This window comes from Dinoponera quadriceps, unplaced genomic scaffold (genome assembly GCF_001313825.1).
Source record: "Dinoponera quadriceps isolate SergipeBrazil2010 unplaced genomic scaffold, ASM131382v1 scaffold2952, whole genome shotgun sequence".
Classification (NCBI taxonomy): Eukaryota; Metazoa; Arthropoda; class Insecta; order Hymenoptera; family Formicidae; genus Dinoponera; species Dinoponera quadriceps.
Window position 1 is genome coordinate 422,370 of NW_014557517.1, and position 18,394 is coordinate 440,763.

The 18,394-nt window shown below is 44.7% G+C and overlaps 5 protein-coding genes across 8 annotated transcripts in view; 2 read left to right on the top strand and 3 right to left on the bottom strand.

Moving 5' to 3' along the window:
• Positions 1–4,403, top strand: part of LOC106749234 — a 36,360-nt gene extending 31,957 nt beyond the window's left edge. For both annotated transcript variants that reach the window (XM_014628484.1, XM_014628483.1), the window contains 2 exons: positions 371–495; positions 2,286–4,403. In XM_014628484.1, the coding sequence (XP_014483970.1) occupies positions 371–495; positions 2,286–2,918 (758 nt within the window). In that variant the 3' untranslated portion in view covers positions 2,919–4,403. The remainder of the gene's footprint in view (positions 1–370; positions 496–2,285) is intronic.
• Positions 4,404–4,443: 40 nt separating this feature from the next.
• Positions 4,444–10,519, bottom strand: LOC106749239 (adrenodoxin). Its single transcript, XM_014628491.1, has 5 exons — positions 10,089–10,519; positions 9,441–9,553; positions 9,207–9,339; positions 8,699–8,796; positions 4,444–5,198 (listed from the first exon to the last, which is right to left on the bottom strand). Exons 1-4 carry the CDS (start codon positions 10,220–10,222, stop codon positions 8,706–8,708), a joined length of 471 nt encoding a protein of 156 aa, XP_014483977.1. The 5' UTR covers positions 10,223–10,519; the 3' UTR covers positions 4,444–5,198; positions 8,699–8,705.
• A 139-nt stretch (positions 10,520–10,658) lies between these two features.
• On the top strand, positions 10,659–17,196 carry LOC106749232 (WD repeat-containing and planar cell polarity effector protein fritz). 3 transcript variants are annotated; one of them, XM_014628478.1, is made up of 15 exons: positions 10,659–10,863; positions 10,982–11,111; positions 11,184–11,361; positions 11,431–11,624; positions 11,704–11,804; positions 12,698–12,812; positions 12,935–13,144; positions 13,384–13,547; positions 14,062–14,166; positions 14,235–14,443; positions 14,537–14,660; positions 14,727–14,896; positions 15,075–16,564; positions 16,774–16,897; positions 16,984–17,196. In XM_014628478.1, exons 1-15 carry the CDS (start codon positions 10,781–10,783, stop codon positions 17,067–17,069), a joined length of 3,483 nt encoding a protein of 1,160 aa, XP_014483964.1. In that variant the 5' UTR covers positions 10,659–10,780; the 3' UTR covers positions 17,070–17,196. The 3 variants fall into 3 exon arrangements, with proteins under 3 accessions (XP_014483964.1, XP_014483963.1, XP_014483966.1); XM_014628477.1 differs by having other exon boundaries at positions 14,235–14,660; XM_014628480.1 differs by lacking the exons at positions 10,659–10,863; positions 10,982–11,111; positions 11,184–11,361; positions 12,698–12,812 and having other exon boundaries at positions 11,534–11,624; positions 14,235–14,660.
• Positions 11,746–12,789, bottom strand: LOC106749238 (protein Flattop). The gene is made up of 2 exons (XM_014628490.1): positions 12,306–12,789; positions 11,746–12,143 (listed from the first exon to the last, which is right to left on the bottom strand). The coding sequence occupies exons 1-2, from the start codon at positions 12,498–12,500 to the stop codon at positions 11,841–11,843; spliced, it is 498 nt and encodes a 165-aa protein (XP_014483976.1). The 5' UTR covers positions 12,501–12,789; the 3' UTR covers positions 11,746–11,840.
• LOC106749237 (39S ribosomal protein L48, mitochondrial) lies at positions 17,136–18,392 on the bottom strand. The gene is made up of 4 exons (XM_014628489.1): positions 18,207–18,392; positions 18,002–18,085; positions 17,804–17,937; positions 17,136–17,662 (listed from the first exon to the last, which is right to left on the bottom strand). Exons 1-4 carry the CDS (start codon positions 18,228–18,230, stop codon positions 17,377–17,379), a joined length of 528 nt encoding a protein of 175 aa, XP_014483975.1. The 5' UTR covers positions 18,231–18,392; the 3' UTR covers positions 17,136–17,376.
• Between the last annotated feature and the right edge of the window lie 2 nt (positions 18,393–18,394).

Sequence of the window (18,394 nt, forward strand, 5' to 3'; positions counted from 1 at the left end):
GAAATTCTCCCTAAGTAAAATACGTTATCATTATTAACATATATACAACGCATGAGCGAGTATCGAATTGCCGAGATCAGCGTCGATCAGCTCCGTTATGATGATCGCGAAGATTTCCGACGTCCGGTACCCTTTGTAGGTCGGGAGGAAGATGTTTGTCTATAATATCCATGCAAATTACACATAAATTCATATCACGGCTCTCGTTGCGCACCTGCCGCCGACTTGATACCTTACGTCAGTCCCGATGGGCCCGCGCTAACGAGCTAATGATTCCGCGCGTCTCTAATCGCGCGCTCTCTCTCTCTCTCTCTCTCTCTCGCCGCCGTCGCGCTGCGATATATTAATCCCGTTCGCGTTTGATCCGCAGGCATGATCCTGTACACGTTCATCCAGTTCCACTCGACGCCGGCGATCGTCACGTCGGTCTTCATCGGCCTCGGCATCGTGTTCTGCGGGTGCGCCATGGTCCACAACGTCTTCGTGTGGCAGAGAGTGAGTACGCCGCCTGGAAATGCATTTTTTACGCTCCCTCTCTCCGCCCGCTCCTGCCCTCCCTCCCGCTCCGCTGTGTCCCTCCCTCACGGCCGGCCTAACGGCGTGCGAATTCTTTCGATCATCGCGATATACGGATCTCACCGTCGTAGAGGCAGTCCGCCTCTCTTTATTTTCTCGTATTTCACGAGCCGGCGATGCAGCGGACTGCACACAAGTCCCCCCCCCCCTGCCGCTCTTAATCTCCCCCCGCAGTACCTTATTAGCATATCCCGCAACGATCGATGTCATTATCACGCTATTATTTACGTCGGTGATCATTCTACCGTGTAATTCGATTCCAAACTGGATCCGTACGCGGGATGTCGTGCGGCGTACTACAAGCGTGCATCTGTGTGTGAGTGAGTGCGTGCGTGCGTGGGTACGCGTGCGCGAAGTGGACGGTGGGTGTGAACCGACGTGTTCGCCGCAAGTTTTCAACACGGGGAGAAGGACCGATAGCAGATAAACTTTACGCTCGCGTGATTCCGGGACGATACTTCGCCTCGCGTTGCGTAATCGTATAATTAAGCGGAAGATTTCTGTAACTCAGCCCTCGGCCACCTCCTCGTCCTCCTCTTCTTCCTCCCCCTCGCCGTCGTCGTTTACCCATAGAACGATAAACTTCGCCGATACTTCGCCGTTACATAAATTGCGTGACGGGGGAGAGAAAGATTGCTGCTCTCTTCTCGCCGTAATGCTCGTTTAATGTCGCAACGGGGATCTTTCTCCACACACAGAGAGGAAAGGTTTTCCCGAATTTAATATACGCGTTTAACTTGGGTTCGCTTAATATAAACAACATTATTTAATATCAAATATCATTTTGCTCGAACGAAAGTGTCTTGTTTCGCTAGAATAAACCAAGTTATTTGATGGAAAAAAAGTATCATTTAGAGGAAATAATATTTGCATTTTGAATTGAAGAATTAGATTTTATTATATACTATTGTTCCACCGAAACAAAAGGAGAATATTTTTATAATGCAGTGTGACCTCTTTCAAATAATTTATCGCACGAGACAATCGTTGATTGAAAATACAAAAGAAATGTTATTTAACAAAAAATATATTTGTTTGAGAAACCAAACGTTTGTCGAATCAAACATTCGCTTGTTTGCTCTGCTCCAGAAATGAAATATCTCAGTCCCTCGGTCTCAGTGAAACGAGATCCTGTCAAATCCAAAGAAATCTTCTTCTCTGTGTACATACCCGTGTTTGATACACGGGCTTATCTTTGATCCTGATCGAGTTGAAGAATAAAAAAGGAGAGAGAGAGCGGGTATCAAACTACGAGGCACGGGTGTTCGCGTGCTAGCACGAGGAGCGAAAGTCAGCGGGCTCCGATCAGTTCCTTCGGATGATCGTGCGCGCGTAACGCACACCTCCGAAAGAACATGTCCGCGACATGTTCCGTTAGAATTAGACGCATTACCTTCATGTAGCGATACCGTTAATCGAAAATGCGTCAGGAATCGCTCCGACGTCCCCGCTCTCGCGTCACGTCCGATAGTCGCGCGCTTCCAACGACACCGACTTCCTAATTCCTGTCACGCACTCACAGGCGCACGAACCGGCCCGGTCCTGTTAACGCGAATTCCTCAAATACATGCGACTCGGACAGATTCCGTCCTGAGAGAGAACCCCCGCGACCCGTCGAAAAAAACAGGTAGCCCCACACGAGAGAGAGAGAGAGAGAAGGAAGGAAGGGAGACCACCGGGAATGACCTCGCATTTCGTGTGATTCGCAGGAGAAGACGAACGCGGTGAAGGCGCTGGCCCGCGAGCAGTGCGAAGCAGCGGCGGCGCACTTGCAGCGTCAGCAGTTGCAGCACCAGCAGTCGCATCAGCCGGCGCAGCACTCGCAGCAACACCATCAGCAGCAGCATCACCAGCAGCAACAGCAGCAGCAGCACCATCACCACCACCATCACCAGCAGCTGCAGCTGCGACCGTCGACCCTGTCGACGTTGCACGTAGGCGCGAAGATCGGCGGCCCGGCGACCACCCACTCGACCGTCAGTCTGGCCCAATCGGCTCGCGGCCTGCACCATTATCAGCACCTGCATCAGCATCATCACCATCAGCGGCACGTGTCCATGTCGCCGCCGTTGCTGCTGTCGTCGCCGCAGGCCTCGTCCCAGCACAACCATTTGACGCATCGCGGCGGCGTCGTCACCACCGCCACACCACCGACGACGCCCGGCGACCGCTCGCCGCCGAGTCCTGGCGGCGGCGGCGGCGGCAACGGCAAGCTCAACAGGTCGCAGCACTTGCCGCGCGAGACCAGCGGCAGCGTCAGTCCCGGCCTGCCGACGGCCACGCTCGACCTGAGCAGCGCCGCTACCACCAACAGTCCCCACGAATTGTCCACTCTCGTCTAGAGACGGGTTGTCGCGAGTGAACGGGTTTTATCGAGAAATCACAGGCCTGTTATAGCGTAAGCCTAAGCTGAGTTCACGTTTCTGCTGTAAACGTTTGGACAGAGACGTTGTAAACGAAGACGTTCACGAAGAATACCGCATAGCCTATGAGGATCGCCGTCAATAAGTGGGGGGGGGGGGCTCTCTCCGTGGAGATCCAAAAAAGTCGCGGGATCTCTGTACGAGGGCGTGTTGGCGTTTTCAACGACGACTGAGCGTACACACACACACACACACACACACGTAAACAACGGAAATAATCTAAGTCATGAATTCGCGTGACGAACGCTCCAGCCCTCTACCACCGGTCGGAGAAGCCGGTGTTGATTTATTAGAAAGGGACCAAAGTGTCGAGGATCGATGCGATCTACGGGAAAACGCCGCCCAGAAATCGGAGCGACCTGTTGCCGGGCAATTTATTCGGGGTTCGTGCGCGCGCGCGGACTTAGTCCCGGGCTTAACCGCGCGCTTGTACGCGGTGGTGTGAGTGAACGCGGCGATTAAGGGCCCGAGAGGGAAGCGCCCTTTGTAACGCCCGCAACACGAACCGCCGAGAGCGAAGACGCCGGGCCGACGAATTCTCGCGTGTACTTTGTTGATCGCGACCCGTAACGTTTCACGCTCGTGAATGGAAATATCTAATGGAAATGATGAATTCATCTTGGGCGCATTTCAAGCGGGTCGGTGAATTAACGTCCGCTCGGGAGATTATGAGACAAATGCAGCTGAAATCTCGAATCTTCTCATTAAATTCCTTGGATGGAATTGAGTGAGTTGCGAACCAAGTTCGTTTTGCACGCCTTCGTGGCGAAAGCCTGTCTTTATTTCTCATTACGTGCTGGAGGAAGATAGAGCGATGCTCTCAGCACGAAAGCGTGCAACACAAACTTAGCCAATGAATGAACGTGTCCCGTTAAAAAAGATTGTTTAATCTTTGGAGAACCTCTGAGAAAAAGAAAATTGATGTTACGAAATACCAAACCTTAACAGTAGTTAGAAATGTTCAAAAGAAAAAAAATTCAAAGGTTAAAACAAGATTCCCACTGAATGAGTATACCGAGAATGAAAAATATTAAACTTAATTAATTAAATCTTAAATCTGCGTGTTATGAACCATAACGTTGCGTGTACACGCCCCTAATTTTGTACTGATAGTTGGTATTGATAATTAACATTATTGCATCAGTGGTCACGAGTGACAATTATCAATCGGCGCTGTTATCTGTAAGTCGACTATCGCCGTTAGACTTTACCGAGCGAGATTTCGTCAGCCCTGCGTCCGTTTATCGCGCACATTCCGGCGATTAGCGACGACTAGCCTCGCGTTACGAAGGCTGTACGCTCTATGCCACTGACCGCCTTTACAAACTTGGGTCATCCGCCAACCAGTATTACCCGATTTATGTTCTTCTTTCTCCCCCCCCCCCCTTTTTTTTGTCGTCTTCTNGTTCTCGCATAGTCGGAGTCTGTGTCTTGATCCTGCTAGTATTGTAGCTAACATGATTTAATGACTTGCCGGTAGTGTTAGTTCCTGTTGACCTTGACGAGCTACATTCTTTTGCATATCGCTACCAATTACAATTTTCTCAAGCAGGTTTCGCCCCGATCGCCTTTACAGCGCGTTCCGTAGGAACCGCGTACGTACAACCGCTGTACATAATATTCCCCGGAGAAATTCCGCCGCGTCGATCTCGCCGAACAAAACTTGCCGATTTACGCTTTTACCTGACGCACGGCCTGTACACGTATACACTCACACACACACACACACACACCCCGTGAAATCATCGGGAGCAGTAACGGGTTTCGGTAACCTGTTGCGCACGGTCCCGACGAAAAAATTCCTCCGCATCGAGTGTATTTTATACATTTTATGCGCCTCGTAAATTAATATACATAATAAAGTAGTACAATTCCGTCGCAGCGAGCATGCGACGACTCGTGTTATGTCGGGTGACAGAAGCCCACGTGGTTAACAACGATCAAGAGAAAAGAAATCGTTGGATGCGAAACCTCGCGAAACTGCATTTCGATGCTTGCCAAGAGAGCCGCGCGATTGTCCTTAGGTGCGTTCAGAAATCTTAATCGACGGGTAGTGGCACTTAATTAACCGATTAAGATAGAGCAAAGATTGCTTTATCGTAATTTGTTAATGAACGTTACTCCATTCATCGAGTACGATTTTTGAACGCACCCCTTAGTAGAATTATCATAATCGGGTAAAATTGTTAAAGTGAACCCCTGAAACAGCACAATAAATAAATAAATAAATTATATATATATATATATATATATNAATTGGCACGTATGTGAATCTTGCCATGTTTTCGCTTATTATTCTTAGGATTACGTTAGTATTAGTTGTACTTATTTTGCAAAACCTCTAGTCCTAGGTTACTTTCGTTCACACGGAAGCATAAGACTTTAGAATTCTGGTTATCGCATAATTGCGCCGTTGATTGAGGCGGTATACGAAAAAAAGAGAGAACAAAATGTTGAATAGACTCGTCTCCAAATTAATTGGAAAACATGATGTTTCATTATTTAAATCACCGGAGAGAGAGAGAGAGAGAATATACCTCGTGTACACTTGATCTCGTAGATCGCCTCAATCGGGAGATGCTTGAAATTTGCGAACTCGACACAGTGGCAGAATCAGGTTTGTATCCGTGGGGAGGTTTAAATCTCTCGATTAAAATTAAAAGGAATAAAAAGGAGGCAGGAGGGAGAGATTGAGGAAGGAAGGAGAGCGGATAATTAATGTGAGATGAGTAGCGTATCGTATGATGTAAGCGAGAAAAACGAAGAATCTCAATAAGGAGAGCATGAATCGACGGGCCTCGAGTGCCACAAAGTGCAAATCTGTACGTTCATTAATCTACCAACGACCTGCGAAAACTAATTAGCCGAGCGAGTTCGTCAAGCTTCGAGTCTTCGAGCGAAAAAGAGAATCTCTATGCGTTACATAATTTATGAATTAAATACATGATTATGTTTCCTTTTAACGTAGAACAATCGGTGCGTTTTATACACTAAAAAGTAACGAGCTATAGTAGAGCCGCTATGAGAAATCCTAGATGTAAGCGTACTTAGAATTAAGTTTATATTTTTATATCATTACCGCGCGCGGCGCGGGCGCGCTTACGGTCGTGAAGGAATATGCGTTAAAAAGAGGGGTCGTAGTTTTGCAGTATGTAAAAATAAGTATAAAATAGTTGCGAGAGCATTCATCTTTGTTCGTACATTTTTTGTCGGCCGTTGGAATAATGTTTCGCATTAAAGGTTCCGCGTAGTCGCTGCAACTGTCCTTGTTCAGTGACGTCAGAAAACGCGCGCCAAGATTTTTTACGTTATTATACGTTTAAATAAATAGATATATCTACAAAATGGCAATCGATTCAGCATACTTGTAAAATTGAACGAACACTTTTACTCGAACAATCAGTAAATAGTCGTAAAATTAACACTGACAAAATCATGAGAAGAGAAATTAGAAAGGAAAGATTCTATGTCAAGTTAATCTTGCGTTAACGTCGGTAACGAATATTTTATTGATTTTTCGAGTAAAAGAAATTATTTATTGGTTGTTCGGGTAAAAGAAAAGTGTTTAGATAATTTTACAAGTGTGCTGAATCACAAATGTCATTTTGTGTGTATATCTTATTGTTTGAACGTATAATGCAAAAATTCTTGGCTTTTGTCTCGCTTCTGACGCTTCATTAAACAAAGAAAGTCGCACCCAGGAGTCTTGAATTCTCTCTTTCCGTTCACAATATTAAAAAAAAAAATAAAACTCCGGTTACCCATTCAAAAATACACACGAAAAAAAAATCCTTACAAATTAAGAAGAATATACTAATGCTCGGTTTCACACTCGTACGCGCGGAGTTTCTAGATTAACATTCTCTGTCTTTGCATTCTCTCTCTCTATAAATGTATATATTTACGCTTGATATATCCATAATATTTGGAATATAACTTCCTGTATAATTGAGCGTGAATGAAGAAAAAGAGTGAGAGTAGAGAAAACTCCTGCCACTTATGGTGTTGCGCGAAACCATAAAGGCAATTGTGCAACGTAACGGCTTATATAAAGCCGCGTAAAGAGACGCGTTCGATCACCCATGGGTATGTCGTAACGCACTTACGTGTCGCAAATTAGTGTTTCGCAGGTTTCTAAATTTAGTCACGCTATCGACATTTTCAGACCCGGAAAGATCGAGAGCATTTTTCACACATCTAGATACACGGTGTTACAAAAATTCTCTTCTCGATATGTTACACCGTTCGCCTAGGCGCGTGATTTGATCACATTCTGGCGTTCAGTCATTACCGAACCGCTTGAAAGACTTTACCGACACACGTAGTTCGTGCATCTGACTTGTATAAATCGGAGTAAAAACTCGAGACGAGAATGATGGAACTCTATCGAGACGATGTATGAACTGAAAGACGGCTCTGTTAAGTGTATATGTAAGTGTATATGTACATAACGAGAGAATATATCGGATACGTCCGTAGAGATGTATTGGAACAACGGGCAGGGCAGGAAACTGAAAATATGTAAATTGCGCGACTGGCGACCACATGTAAACACTTCGCCGGATTTGTAAGTAGTGTAGCAATATAACGCATCTTGCAAGTAGTAGCAGTACGTAACTGAATCGAGCGAGTAAGTTATTTGTTGGGTCCACATATAACGCGCATAGTACAAAAGTGTTTTAGCTTTATGTACTGATAATTATGTAATAATAACAGTAGATGTATGTTCGGTATGTAATTAATTGAGAAGAAGAAAAATAAATTATTATGAACATATAACACCACGAGTGCGCGTGCACCAATTCGCTCGGTTGTGTCTTAATCGCATTTTTCTTTTCAATATTGTTTTTCGACGATTGAGCGAATCTAGCAGATAATGATAATTATTGGCCTTATCAATATCGTAAATACGCCTCACATATATATATATATATATATATATATATATATATATATATAACAAGGAAAATAGCCGAGATTCCGTTGAATCAGTACAGGTTCAAAATTTTCATCTTTCGCGTCGTGACCCCTCGATTAGATTAGAGTCTGCATCAGTCGGGGTATGTGAATATTCGCTCTGTTACGTCGACGTTCGACTGTATGCCATTTCATGCAGAATGACGGATGACACAGCAGATCGCGTTTCAGCAACAGTCATATAATCAAATAACGTTCAATAAGCTTTCATTCTGCGCAACCAATATCGAGAAAGAGTGGATATATGCATGATTTCTCGAACGTGTCGAGTGCATGAAGGAATTTATCTTCGAGAAATTTGCGAATCAAAAATTTATTCATTTTGCTTCCAGCTCAACAGTTAAAAAACCCGAAAATTCTTAACCGTATATCTTTTATATAGTTGCAGTTATAGAGGGAAATGTTTCTATACAGTATACAGTATTTTACAGCTTTGTACAATAGATATTAACAAAAAATATAAACAATAAGAGCCCGAAGAGGCTTTTTTTTTGCTTATCGTTCTAAGTATAATGTTCCTAGCTATACTGCAACCGATGCACTTACGTTACCGGAAGTTTTTTTTTTCATTAATAATAATATAATTTTTTTACTAAATATAATAAAACATAATAAAATATATAGGCTGAATTTCACTAAATACGGAACAGGTCGGAAAGTTGGAGTAAACCGTACGTGACAATTAGATATCTCATAGAGTTGTATAAAATCATAGAGCATACTTGTTCATTATGTCCTAGCATCGTTGATGGTAGTTGGTACTTGCACTTCGATACCGTCCAGTTCCTTAGTCATTATTACCTGGCACCCTAATCTCGATCTGCAATTAAACATATTTCTGTAACTATGATGAACAATAATACTTGAATGTGAAAAAAAATATTCGATGGAATGAGCTCGACAACGATTTTCACGAAGCTTCAGAAGATAAAAGTTGCCTAATGTAGTCAGAAGAAGGGACCGAGACATTCGATTTGAATAACAGATAGAAGGTATTAGACTGATATTTGGTTCTGATAAGTTCCCGTTCGAGGTAGATTTTATTCCGAGCTTCCTGAGAATATAGATGCGGGAAGTTGCTTCATGCATAGATGTAATAGATATTACAAAGTAAAATTTAGCTCCCTCCTGTTTATAGTCCTTTCACACGTAGAGATCTCTTTTTCTTTCTCAACCGGTAAATGTTATGTAATAGGTGAAAATATAAGTTAAATTAATTTTTGGACCTACGTGTTGGTTAGTTCATACGCCAAGTCCAACATATCCAACTCCTCCTCCGTGGGCTTATTTGGAAGGGTGTCATAAACTTTCTTGGGGAAAATTAAATGACATGTACTGCATGTCAATGTTCCTTCGCAAGCACCTATATACAAGGGGGATGATGAGTATGTATATATATTTTGTCACAAAGACACATATTTATTAAGAGAACAAATTATTTGGATAGAGAGGGAATTTTCATACCATAACCATCTAAATCAACTTCGTTGTTCACAACAATGTCCAAGATACTATCTCCCTCTTTGCCTTTCGCCAATATTCTCTCTCCACTGGCTTTAACAAATGTTATACTGACTCTGAAAGAAGTATGTAGTATTTATTTTCTTCTGTGTTATTTGCTCATCATATGTTTATCAATATGTTATAATATTAATGTAACAATCAAATGAGAAAAGTAGAAGCATGGTCCCCGATGAACATTATTGATAATGTACACTGTGCGTTTTCTCTTTTCGAAACCAGAATACGCTTCTTAAATGAGAAAGGTGCTAAAACAATTAACAGTCCTGGCAGTTTTACTAATAGTTTCAGCGTTGTGCTTTGCTAAGAAAGCATGTGCAATTCAATCGAGAAGCGAGATTAAGAAAGAAACTTTTTTATGGAGACTGCGCAAATTTCACAGAATACGAAAGATACATAAAGAAGTAAGCTAAAATCCCGTATATTACTTTGAATTATAATTGTACGAATATTTATAATTACTTTCAATTGTATTTCAATTCGAAATTTTGTCTCTCGACGAATGCGACGGGTGTTGAATTTTCCTCTTAGATTTCGCCGGAACGAACAAAGAGAGAACGACAATCGTTACTCCAGGATTCCTCTACTCACTCTTGCTTTTCGAAGAGCGGCTGCGTGGTGGAGGTGATTTTCGCAAGCGACTGCCAATAGGCCTTGCACTTGGAGTAATTCGAACCAAGAGCGAGGCGCATCGGCCTGGACAGTAACCTCTGCATCAACGCCATTTCTCCTTGACGAACGCTGCACTCGATGTACTCGATGCGCGAGACGGTATTACGAGGGAGTGCGCGTTGCGACGTGTCGCGCGAGAATTAAGAGGAAAACTCGACTGTGCTACGTCAGAGAGCGCATGGTAACGTACGTACGCGTAAGAGCAATTTTGCAATCGCCGGCAATAGTATACCGCGATGATAATGTACAACGACGCCGCTCGTTAACGACGACTGACTTGCGAAACTCGCTGGTTTGTGAAACACACGGAAATGGGAAGCGAGGACGGGTCTGTCTCTCCTCCCTCCCTTCCGATCGCACGAGTCGCGCGGCTGCTCGACGACTGAGGCGGCACGTCTGAAGGCGCGCCTCATAGTTCTCAAACGTGTGTTAAGCCAGCACCAGGTAGAAGCGGGGGACGCAAATGGAGGAGGCTCTCCTGCTGGCCGTGACGCGTGCGCGGAAACGGAGCAAACCTAGCCTGTCGTTGGCGCACGCTGTTGTTTATTATGTATACGGAGACGCGTGAGTGTGTACGATAATACTCGGGGATAATTGCGCCCGCCACCGTCATGTTCGCGTTAATGGGAGAGCTGAAGCTCTGGACCTTCGACGACAATGTAAACATAAGAGACACGGATTTCGGCGCGTTCAAGTAAGGGAGAATTTCGTGCCCGACGAACGAGCTCCTCAATCTTTTCTGTAACTGTATCTTGTTACGGTACTGCGATTAATCCCTTCTAATCACTCCGGTGTCGGGATTTTTCCCTCAGGTATCACGACAAACGAATCAATGGCACGCATCAGGAAGGCAAAAGATCCTACTGCGAAAAGCGCGATATGATTTATGTGCCAGTCAATAAAAAGGGGAGCAGATTGAAAGATTACATCAAGTACTTGGAGGTATGATTGTCCGCCAACGTTCCGATTCAATTTGTGTGGAACGGTATTGTTGAATTTCTGTATCACCCGCAGGATCAGCTCAGGGACAATTCTATAATTTATTGCCAATGGTACAGTGACCGAATTGCGCAACTAATGTTCAGCAATGGTTTATTGGCGCATATACAAATTTATCCCTTCAGCGGTGACATAGAGAAAATTAATTTCGACAAGTATCTCGTGGGGAAATTGTCGGAGCACGCCTCAGACGGTAATTCTTTGCTCCGTTTGTCAAGCTGTTCGCACATTATTCACGATGAAAATCTTATTTCATTTATAGTGATAATTACTAAAAGTCATATAGTTTGTACATACAACGATAATGAAGTGACAGTAGTGTATTTGACGAAACCAAAAAATCATGTGTTCGACAATATCAATAAGTTGGAACCTAAATTGATCACAACGGATGTGTTTGTACCCAATGGCCGTAAGCTGGATAAGAAGGTTCAAGTGAACAAGTCAGAAGATCTGGTAAGTAGTCCCTGAATAGTTTCTACAAACGAGAAACTCGTTCGATCGGTGACCTCTAAGAAGAAATTTGTATTTGCAGATATTAATTTGGTGGAAATCCACAATGAATGAAGTTTACCCATGGAGCCCTGCCATGAGAGAATATCATCGGGCAAATATGCATCTCTTTCGTCTCACAGGGTACAAACTGAGAAATATAGCTTGTTATGTGTCCTTTCAATCTTCGTTCTTCTCAGTACTTTCACAAGGATCTGCCTTCTGTTCTGGTTCTTGTTCTGAATCTGGCTTTTGCGCTTCTCTTGATTCTTGTATCTCATCTGTTTGTTTTCTCCTCACTGTATCTGTCGGTGGCTCAATCTCTTTCCTTGTCTTCGTCTTCTTCTTCGCTTGCTCCATTTTCTTGCACAGATTCTCCTGTTTCTTCCTGTGCAATTCCCATGCTTCTTTCCTATACTGACAAGGTGCTGACAATTCTTCCGCTATGCCTTTGGTAATCCTTTTCGGTAAATCCCACGTGTTCTTATATCACGTAATATCCATTATTAATTAAATTTTTATATATATTTTATACAGGAGCTTAAACATAAAAAATAGCGCACTGCTTCGTGAAAGTAGATAAAAGTTACTTATGTGCATGTGGAATTTGTAGCGTGCATTACGATGGACTGGATTGAAGCAAACCTTATACGTTCCCCATGGCGAGCACTTGGCTTTTTTAGCGCTGTCCAATATATGTCCGTTGTCGTTGGCGATCAATTTTGTAGTGCCGCAATGTCTGTCTGGCCAGCTGGGGTACCATTTAGGCACTTCCCAATTTCGCAATCTTTTCGCAGTGAACGTATCTTCCGTCCAGTGGCCATGCCAATGCTGAGACATCTCTATGCGATTCTCTCTCTCTCATGACTTTAACACCCACGCAAGTTTCAATCTCTTCTACTTGCTATAATAACGCGATTCTTCCTGAGGTACGTGCCGCGTATGGTTACACATCGTCTCGGTCGTTGCTATGGCCAACGGTAAACGATTAATCGATCCACCCAGCACTGTGCCGATCTAGTGATTTGAATTTTCAGAACGAAGTTAGAATCGTTGTGTTACATACGCACCGAGTTCGATCCATTATGTATCACGTTTGATGCATGCGATGACAATATTATTCATTCGGTAGAACAGAAGGTCTCGAGAAAGGTAAGTAATATGCCGTATCATTTATTCCGCCGTCGTTGCTCACGATACCGTGCCGCCCAAATTGTTTGATACGAGAGGTCAAACATTTCGTCCATTACCGAACGTACGTATGTCCGATATAGGGAGAAGTCACCGTGGAATGGCGCACTTACGAGGTCTCCCAGCAGAACAAATTGCAGAGAATCGCCGTGATTTCCGTGCCGTTGCCGACGCACACGAGCTGCGTGAAATTTTCCCCCAATCAGGAATTACTGTTGCTCTGCTGCATCGACGGCACCGTCACGATGTACGACCCGACGAAGGCGATCACCACGAGCGCGAGGGCGGCCTTCGTAAGTTCGACGCGACGCACAGTAGGAAGAAAGGTCCTTCTTCGGCAAAAATTGCTCCCCCACCGGTCTAACTAATTGTTTTATTGATTTCAATTCGATTCGGTTTCTAATTTTCTCGTCATGAATCTTCCTGTAACGTAAATTTGCAAGTTTTAAGACGAAGCTGAACCGACGGCTCTGCGATCGCCCGATATCTCTGCCTCGATATCTGAGAACTGACGGAGGATCCCTTTTTTAAGATACCCACTTTAGCCGCTTGGCATAGCGACGGCATGATATTCGTGCTGGGCAATGACAGAGGCCAGCTACAGCACTTCAACGTCGCTTTGCAGTGCATCAAGAGCCAGACGTTGAGCGACGAGGCGACGCCCGCCAACATTCTCGATCTGTCGCCGTACTTCAGGTACGAGTAAGGGCCTTAATGGAATGGCTAACGGTTCACAACAACGTCCCTATATTTTAAGTCTTAAACAACGCACAATCACTCTCTTGTGTCTGAGGTCTTAAATTAAATATTACAATAGCTTATAGTTAAAAAAGAAACGATTCTTTTAAAATTTTCTCTAGAAACTGAAAAAATATGTAAAAAAAAAAAAAATCTTTTTCTCGACATCTTCCGCAGAAAGAAAGCGCAGAAATATTGAAAAAAAAAAAAGCGGATTTTCTTTCGAGCCTTTAAAAACTGGAAAATAACTGTTCTACTTGTGATTAACGACGAACCGCTGTATAATATAAAAATGTAAAAAAATGATAATTCAGATAAGAATTTAGAGCGTAAAATATTAACATGTACTAATGAAATATATGTTTTGAAATTATCCATTCTGCTAAGGCCCCAGCTAACAATTGGTCTACAGTTTAGAAGAAGAAGATTCCGACCGATAACATTCGTGTAATTGAGTAATTCTCCAACACAGAAATCAGCCTGCTCTGATACACATGGAGTGGAACAAGAAGAGCGACCCGAACTACGTCGGCTTCTACAACAACGGCAATTCCTTGTTCCTGCTGCTGTTCGAACGGTAAGAAACGCAGCACGAAGGTGCGCACGGTGCGATAAATTTCACGACGACTCGTTCTGCACCGACAGAGGGCCGATCGGCGTGCTGAAAGTGATCGAAGGCGACTGTCTCACCGGCGACGAACTAATCCGAAGATACTTGTCCGGCTGTCAGATCAAACAGGCGACTTGCTTGCTGCTGTCGATGAACTGGGACACGCACCCGCGCGCGTGCATGCACTCGCTCAATCAGATCTTAAATTATTTATTCAAGTTACCACTGACAACGAACCACGACGGTGAGATGAGGTGTTCCGCTCGTCATCCGTCCGTGACTCTCGATTGTGGTCGATTGATAAGCGACGGGACTAATAATCTCATCGGTCCGGCAGGTCTGATACAAAACGCGCTCGGCAGTTTCCACGTGCCCGCTAGACCGATAAGTCAAGCCGTCGAGGAGGAGTACGGCAACGAGGTGCGGGACCTGACCAGGCGATACTTCCATCGTTTACTGAGGTGACAACGTGATCCCGGCTCGGCGAGAGACGGCGGATTTCTTCTAACGGAATGATAATGCTGCAGGTGCAGGATGTTCGAGAAGGCCTTCAGGCTGGCCATCGACCTGAACGATCACGACCTCTTCATGGACATACATTTCTCCGCCGTCGCGTTGAACGACACGGAACTGGCGATTGCGGCCAAGGGGAAGGCCGAGAGTATCTTGAGCAGATCGAACAGCCGTAGGAGCTCGCGTAAGCATTGATAGGAAAACGAATCGCTCGTCGGCGAGAACCAAACACGATTGTCAAGTGCGAATGTATAGTTGTAAAAATGGCATCGTTCTATAATGAATTCGCAAAGTCGGTAATGAAATATAGCGGAATAAATCACTCGGTTAGAGTGACGGTACACCTCAGGTTACATATGTAGATTCGACGTGCTCGAGAGCGTCGTGTTCCCTGTGCTCCGACTCGAGCGACGAGAAGGGCGAGGAGGAGGAGGAGGAAACGTACAGCGAGGAGAGCGGGGATTCTCGGAAGCGAGCCGGCCTGAAACAGCTGAAGAGGCACAATTACAGGAAGGCCGGGAGCAATCAGATCCCGCCTTTGCCGGTGGTCCCCGCGCCCTACACCGACATCCCGTCCAGCAAGAGCGACTACAGCCTGATGCCTGCGTCCTTCGACACTTCCAGCGGCATCCTGACGGCGACTTCGTTCAACCACTCGTCGCCGAGCCCCTTCCTCGCGTCGACTTCCTTCAACCAGCCGTTGTACAAGACGAACTTCGCGTCTAACGCGGCGAGCATGCTCGACAGCTCGTCGGCCTTCAACAACGCGTCGGATGACCTGATGACCACGTCGTTCGGCAGTCTGTCTCTCACCGAGTCGGAGGTGACGGCCGACGAGCAGTCGTTGCTCAACGACATACCGTATTCCTTCAACGGCGCCCCCGCCGCGCAAGGGGACACCTTCGTCTCGACCGCGTTCAACAAGCCGGTGTACGAATCCGAGGACGCTCCAGCCGACGATTATCCGGCGAGTTCCCTGCTCGACAGCAACGTCATGTCCACGTCGTTCAGCACTCTCGTCTCCCACAGCAAGCCCGAGTCTCCTCCCGGCGAGGTGCCGGACAATCCGCCGTCGAGGACCGAAGCTCTCGCGACGAGCAAGTCTGTTCTGTACGGCACCTCCAACAACCTGATGTCTACCTCATTCAACTATCCCGAGGCCGACGCGGCGCCCATCAGCGACGCGTATATCGACGCCTTCAGCAGCGACCAGCCGGTCAAACTGCAGCATCCCGTAGCCGAGAAGAAAGAGACGGCCTTCAGCATTCCGCCACCGTCCTCGCTGACGAGCGTCTCTTACCTGCACGGGCTACCGAGGAAGAATTTCCCCCTGTCCAGGAGCAGCCCGGGCCTGACGAGCGACATCGACGAGTCCGTTCACAAGTTCTCACCGTACAAGGCTACGCACATCGTCCTGCAGAGGCAGAACTCCGCGTCCAACATCCCGCAGAAGACGTCCTCCAGGATCTACAGATACAACTACGACCTGGACTACGTGCCCTTCCACCACGGCGCAGCCTGCGACGACGCGGACCCGCAACGGTCGCCGCAAACCGCCGCGGCGACCGGCGGCAGGAAGTTCGATCCCATGCCGAACTTCCAGCCCAGCTACAGCGTGCAGCGCAGACTGCTCGAGAGCAGGCATCACCTGTTGAGATCCTCCCAGAGCGTTAACGCGAGCAAGGAGGCCAAGATGTCCTGCAATGTGCCGCCTTTGCCGGTGATCGGCACCGCGAGCTCGAAGATCTACGCGTGCCCTCCGTACGGCAGCGACGCGCCGGTCAGCTCCAACGAGAAGCCCAAGGTGAAGTTCTCAGACACCGTCACTCACATCTTGGTGCCTCCCGGCGCGGTAAGTGATCCTTGAATACAAGTGTTGCGAGTGTATCTTCCCAAACAACGCGCACGTCTAGAAGAAAATCAGAATCTTGTGAATACTTGATTTTATTATGTAGATGCTCCCTGATATATTTATTATGTATGTAGTATTTATTATGTAGGCGGTGCTCCTAATCTTTATCCGTGTATAAATCATCTCTAATGTTATTATGTATTTCACAGGGTCAGGTACACAGGCAAAAGCGACCCCCTGTACAAGCGCACTCGACAGATCATGAATTAGCCGAAAGTCTTCCACTGGGTCCGAACAACGAGGATTATCTGAAGGATCTCCCATCGTTGTCCAGTGAGTATTCAACTGGCGTTTATTTCAGTGTGTAAAGAGTATTATGATTTGTACCGGCTGTTATTCGAAAGTCTGATATTTTGTAGAGGACAACACGGACGAGAAAATAAAGGAATCCCCGAAATCTGACGACAGTACAAAGATCAAAGTCGTGCATTTTGGTCTATTATAACACCAAGATGCCCAGAGACGTAATAAGACTGCATCGTAAAATAATTTGTACGAATAGTTTTATAACTCCTTTGCACATATTTTATAATCTCTTTGCAAAATTAATAAAAAAAAGGAATCTTCTTTTACAGCGATTCTGCATTTATTCCTAAATTTGTTGCCTAAGTTGCATTTATTCCTAAATTTGTACATCACCAATTTATTTGAAGTTATATACTGCAAGAGTATTTTTAATATACATGGGACGCACACAAGATCTCAATATAAGTTAGATCCTTCTCATCTCAATTATAGCAATATAATTTAAACTATTTATTGCTCTTCAATGTATCCAATGTAGACTTCAAATCGAGCAATTCTTTGTCCGGCACGTATCGTTTCTTATCCAACTCAGGACTGAAAACATCTACATTAAGATTGACACCCTGTGGTAAGATTGCTTCCAATATCCTAATTAGTGCCGAACATTTGATAGAGGATATCTCTGATATTTGTATATTTCTTTCATATAGTTTAAAATTGTATGTAGCTGCTATCACTGTTGTTTTGCCTTTATATCTTTGTACTTTGAATTCCTCAGGTGGCATTGCCCAACTAGAAGAATAATGATTGCGTTGAATCCAATCGAATAGAAAACTTTAACAAACGATATATTAGGTGTGTGCAAAAATGTTGACTATATGAAAATAAACTTTCGAGAAAAAACAAATTTTTGTACACACTTTGTAGACTCACCTGTCGTCAATGTCAACCTGTATGATATCAGCCAATTTGTGTATATATTCTTGATATTTCTCGAGTACCGGATAGTCATAGCTTCTGATTTGTATATTTACCGTGGGCATCAGCGGAACCTTCGATTTTCCTGTCTACAAAAGTCAGAAAGTCAACGGAATGTTAAATATATTTAATATAACCGTCTGCAATTCTAACCTCTAAATAATCCGGTTCGTACAATTTAGAGAATCTTGCATACAAACTGTTTCTTATGAGTGAACGTTGTCCAAGTACTGTAATCTGAAAACAAGAGTATTTATCTTGATGTGGAAAATCAAATATATAATATAAAATTATGTTCTATCATTTTTATCATATGAAAATAGTAACACTTTTATCACCATAGTATAAAAACATTTACCTGCTTGATTAGATTTAATGCCATTGCTTTCGTAACGTAAAATAAATCGACTGACGACTTTTAAAATAGTTTTAATTCATAAGGATGCTTTAAACTATATCGCACGTTGATCCCTAAATTTGTCACAGTCGAACAGTTGATTGGTCTTTAGAATGACGATTACTGGCGACCTACTGTCAACTGGTCTG

What these genes read in the sequence shown, in the direction of transcription:
- LOC106749239 (XM_014628491.1), bottom strand. Translation starts at nt 10,222, where the DNA reads ATGGCGTTGATGCAGAGGTTACTGTCCAGGCCGATGCGCCTCGCTCTT. An exon ending in CCGCTCTTCGAAAAGCAAGA is followed by an intron (nt 9,554 to 10,088) that starts GTGAGTAGAGGA and finishes TACTTCTTTCAG; the next exon opens with AGTCAGTATAACATTTGTTA. An exon ending in AGTTGATTTAGATGGTTATG is followed by an intron (nt 9,340 to 9,440) that starts GTATGAAAATTC and finishes CCTTGTATATAG; the next exon opens with GTGCTTGCGAAGGAACATTG.
- LOC106749237 (XM_014628489.1), bottom strand. Translation starts at nt 18,230, where the DNA reads ATGGCATTAAATCTAATCAAGCAG. An exon ending in CATTAAATCTAATCAAGCAG is followed by an intron (nt 18,086 to 18,206) that starts GTAAATGTTTTT and finishes TCTTGTTTTCAG; the next exon opens with ATTACAGTACTTGGACAACG. An exon ending in ACGAACCGGATTATTTAGAG is followed by an intron (nt 17,938 to 18,001) that starts GTTAGAATTGCA and finishes TGACTTTTGTAG; the next exon opens with ACAGGAAAATCGAAGGTTCC.
- LOC106749238 (XM_014628490.1), bottom strand. Translation starts at nt 12,500, where the DNA reads ATGTCTCAGCATTGGCATGGCCACTGGACGGAAGATACGTTCACTGCG. An exon ending in CGCCATGGGGAACGTATAAG is followed by an intron (nt 12,144 to 12,305) that starts GTTTGCTTCAAT and finishes ACGTGATATAAG; the next exon opens with AACACGTGGGATTTACCGAA.
- LOC106749232 (XM_014628477.1), top strand. Translation starts at nt 10,781, where the DNA reads ATGTTCGCGTTAATGGGAGAGCTGAAGCTCTGGACCTTCGACGACAAT. An exon ending in GATCTGTCGCCGTACTTCAG is followed by an intron (nt 13,548 to 14,061) that starts GTACGAGTAAGG and finishes TCTCCAACACAG; the next exon opens with AAATCAGCCTGCTCTGATAC. An exon ending in GGATCTCCCATCGTTGTCCA is followed by an intron (nt 16,898 to 16,983) that starts GTGAGTATTCAA and finishes GATATTTTGTAG; the next exon opens with AGGACAACACGGACGAGAAA.